Genomic DNA, 3,995 nt, shown 5'->3' with positions numbered 1-3,995 from the left:
CTCTCTCTCTCTCTCTCTCTCTCTTGTCTGCGGCGATGTGTTGATGTCTTCCCTCCTCCGGTAGGCTGGGACGCTCACAACGATTGGAAGGACGTCCTCTCCGGTGGGGAGAAGCAGCGGATGGGGATGGCTCGTATGTTTTACCACCGGTAGGTTCCCCCCGCGGCAAAAAAAAATAAGTGGACGCGTTCCCTGGGGTGTTGATCAGGCGACCAGCCGTCCCACCCGGTCGAACAGCCGCGCGTTCTCAATCTGCAGAAATCCTGGGGTTTTTGGGAGGGTGGACGGACCTCTCGTGCCCAGCCCCTCAGGCAGCCAGGAGGCTAAATCAGTGGGTCTCACTCTCTTCCCCGCTAAGTCAGAAGGTCGTGGGGTTCGAGCCCCCCCATCCAGAGACTTGAGCCCATAATCCAGGCCTGACATTCGCCCCGGTGCCTGTACTGAGGGAGCGCCGCACTGTCGGAGGGGCGGTACTGAGGGAGCGCCGCACTGTCGGAGGGGCGGTACTGAGGGAGCGCCGCACTGTCGGAGGGGGCGGTACTGAGGGAGCGCCGCACTGTCGGAGGGGCGGTACTGAGGGGAGCGCCGCACTGTCGGAGGGGCGGTACTGAGGGAGCGCCGCACTGTCGGAGGGGCGGTACTGAGGGAGCGCCGCACTGTCGGAGGGGCGGTACTGAGGGAGCGCCGCACTGTCGGAGGGGCGGTACTGAGGGAGCGCCGCACTGTCGGAGGGGGAGTACTGAGGGAGTGCCGCACTGTCGGAGGGGCGGTACTGAGGGAGCGCCGCACTGTCGGAGGGGCAGTACTGAGGGAGCACCGCACTGTCGGAGGGGCAGTACTGAGGGAGCACCGCACTGTCGGAGGGGCAGTACTGAGGGAGCGCCGCACTGTCGGAAGGGCAGTACTGAGGGAGCGCCGCACTGTCGGAGGGGCAGTACTGAGGGAGCGCCGCACTGTCGGAGGGGCGGTACTGAGGGAGCGCCGCACTGTCGGAGGGGCGGTACTGAGGGAGCTCCGCACTGTCGGAGGGGCGGTACTGAGGGAGCGCCGCACTGTCGGAGGGGCGGTACTGAGGGAGCGCCGCACTGTCGGAGGGGCGGTACTGAGGGAGCGCCGCACTGTCGGAGGGGCGGTACTGAGGGAGCGCCGCACTGTCGGAGGGGCGGTACTGAGGGAGCGCCGCACTGTCGGAGGGGCGGTACTGAGGGAGCGCCGCACTGTCAGAGGGGCGGTACTGAGGGAGCGCCGCACTGTCGGAGGGGCGGTACTGAGGGAGCGCCGCACTGTCGGAGGGGCGGTACTGAGGGAGCGCCGCACTGTCGGAGGGGGCGGTACTGAGGGAGCGCCGCACTGTCGGAGGGGCGGTACTGAGGGAGCGCCGCACTGTCGGAGGGGCGGTACTGAGGGAGCGCCGCACTGTCGGAGGGGCGGTACTGAGGGAGCGCCGCACTGTCGGAGGGGCGGTACTGAGGGAGCGCCGCACTGTCGGAGGGGCGGTACTGAGGGAGCGCTGCACTGTCCTGAGTTGGTGGAAAGGCGGTGTATAATGGGACTTGTGTCGTGTGTTGATGCAGGCCGGTGTACGCGCTGTTGGACGAATGCACGAGTGCCGTCAGCATCGACGTTGAGGGCAAGATCTTCCAGGCCGCGAAGGACTGTGGCATATCCCTGCTGTCAATCACACATCGGCCGTCGCTATGGTGAGTGCGGGGAGGAGGGGCCATCGTGTTGGGGGAGGGGGAGGGGTCCGCCGTCTCCTCTCTGAATCCCATGGCAACGGGGTGGGGGGGGGGCGGGGAGTCATCACACGGAGACTCTGCCTCTTCCTCTGTTACCCCTGGCAACGGGGAGGGGAGGGAGGGGCCCCTGCTGTTCTGAGTGCCTGATCTCGGTCCGGGGGCACGGATTTGCCGACAGCCCTAGAGTAACCCCCACACCCTCCATCGCCAACCCCCCTCCTTTCCCCCACCCGCGGTCATTCTTCGCGCGCGCGAGAGGCCTGACAGTTCAGCGCCGGCTGGCTATTCGGCCAAGGGGGGCTTCGCCGCTGATCCCGACCTCTTGTTGCTCGCTGTGTGTGTGGGTGGTGGGTTTGGGGAAGGGTGTGTACCGAGGAGACTGTGCTGACCATCCCCCCCCCGCCATCTCTCTCTCTCTCTCTCTCTCTCTCTCTCTCCCCGGACACAGGAAGTACCACACCCACTTGCTGCAGTTCGACGGCGAGGGGGGCTGGACCTTCGAGAAGCTGGACACAGCCACCCGCCTGACCCTGACCGAGGAGAAACAGCGGCTGGAGATGCAGCTGGCCGGGATCCCCAAGATCCAGCAGCGACTGGGGGAGCTGCGCAAAGTCCTGGGGGAGGCGGCCGAGGAGCTCGACGGGGCGGCCGAGGGGCCGAGTGCCTGAGGGGGAGGGGAGGAGTGGGGCCATCAAGATAGGGACTGCCCCTCCTCTATCCCATAGCAACAGTGGGTGGACCCTCAAGGTGGGGAATCTTCCTTCTCTGTAGCACGTAGCAACAAGGGTGGGGCTTGCTGATTGACAACAGCAGGCCAATGCTATCTAACTACGATCCGCTATTGTTTTAACCCTTCACTAACTGCTAGTGGCCCCTCCCTGCTCTTTACTCGCTTCTTTAGCATTTGTAATAAATCTTTTACTGATTGGCGACCACAGTGGGACTCGCCCTCCCTGATTGTTGATCAAACTGCGACCGCAACAGTGCCCCCACAAACTCCCCGTCCCACAGGGTAACCTCAATCCTGTACCCGACAGTGTAGAGGGAGCTTTACTCTGTATCTAACCCTGTGCTGTACCTGCTCTGGGAGTGTTTGATGGGACAGTGTAGAGGGAGCTTTACTCTGTATCTAACCCGTGCTGTACCTGCCCTGGGAGTGTTTGATGGGGACAGTGCAGAGGGAGCTTTGCTCTGTATCTAACCCGTGCTGCACCTGCCCTGGGAGTGTTTGATGGGACAGTATACAGGGAGCTTTACTCTGTTTCTAACCCCGTGCTGTACCTGCCCTGGGAGTGTTTGATGGGACAGTGTAGAGGGAGCTTTACTCTGTATCTAACCCGTGCTGTACTTGCCCTGGGAGTGTTTGATGGGGACAGTGTAGAGGGAGCTTTACTCTGTATCTAACCCGTGCTGTACCTGCCCTGGGAGTGTTTGATGGGACAGTGTAGAGGGAGCTTTACTCTGTATCTAAGCCGTGCTGCAGCTGCCCTGGGAGTGTTTGATGGGGACTGTGCAGAGGGAGCTTTACTGTGAATGCGATGGAGCAGCATCCCCATCTGGTGGCCAAACATGGTTCTGCAGCAGTGAAAAAATCGAACGACTTCAAGCCAATTGACTGACCACGCGGTGTTAAGGTGCGTCGATCCCTTAAAGGGGCACTGGGCTTCGAGGACGTACACGATCCTTTCGGCTAATTTTAAAGGAACACCCCTTCTGTGTAATCGTTGTGCCAAATTTGTATTCATTCTGGATGTGAATCTGTGATACCAGACTGATTGTGATGCTGTTATATTCCGCTGATGGGTGCCTTATGTCAATTAATAATCTCATAATCTGTGCTAGTCCCGCAAATGGTGAAAATAAACATATTTTATCACATGGGAGAGAGTCTGTGGAATCATTCACGTCAGAATAACAGATACCTGGGAGTGAGTTACAGGCTGGAATCTAATCGAGGGGTTCGGGGGGTTTATATATAGAATAACAGATACCCGGGAGTGAGTTACAGGCTGGAATCTAATCGAGGGGTTCGGGGGGGTTTATATATAGAATAACAGATACCCGGGAGTGAGTTACAGGCTGGAATCTAATCGAGGGGTTCGGGGGGTTTATATCGAATAACAGATACCCGGGAGTGAGTTACAGGCTGGAATCTAATCGAGGGGTTCGGGGGGTTTATATATAGAATAACAGATACCCGGGAGTGAGTTACAGGCTGGAATCTAATCGGGGGGTTCGGGGGGTTTATATATAGAA

General features: G+C 60.0%; 1 protein-coding gene across 1 annotated transcript; it reads left to right on the top strand.

The window, feature by feature from the left end:
• Positions 1 to 40: 40 nt before the first annotated feature.
• Positions 41 to 3,617, top strand: LOC147086747 (ATP-binding cassette sub-family D member 1-like). Its single transcript, XM_085978919.1, has 3 exons — positions 41 to 149; positions 1,575 to 1,700; positions 2,188 to 3,617. Exons 1-3 carry the CDS (start codon positions 121 to 123, stop codon positions 2,405 to 2,407), a joined length of 375 nt encoding a protein of 124 aa, XP_085835045.1. The 5' UTR covers positions 41 to 120; the 3' UTR covers positions 2,408 to 3,617.
• The last annotated feature ends 378 nt before the right edge of the window (positions 3,618 to 3,995 follow it).

This window comes from Somniosus microcephalus, unplaced genomic scaffold, assembly GCF_052327205.1.
Source record: "Somniosus microcephalus isolate GS21.2 unplaced genomic scaffold, FLI_Smic_1.0 unresolved_chr7, whole genome shotgun sequence".
Lineage (NCBI taxonomy): Eukaryota > Metazoa > Chordata > Chondrichthyes > Squaliformes > Somniosidae > Somniosus > Somniosus microcephalus.
This window is presented reverse-complemented; position numbering and strand designations above follow the sequence as displayed.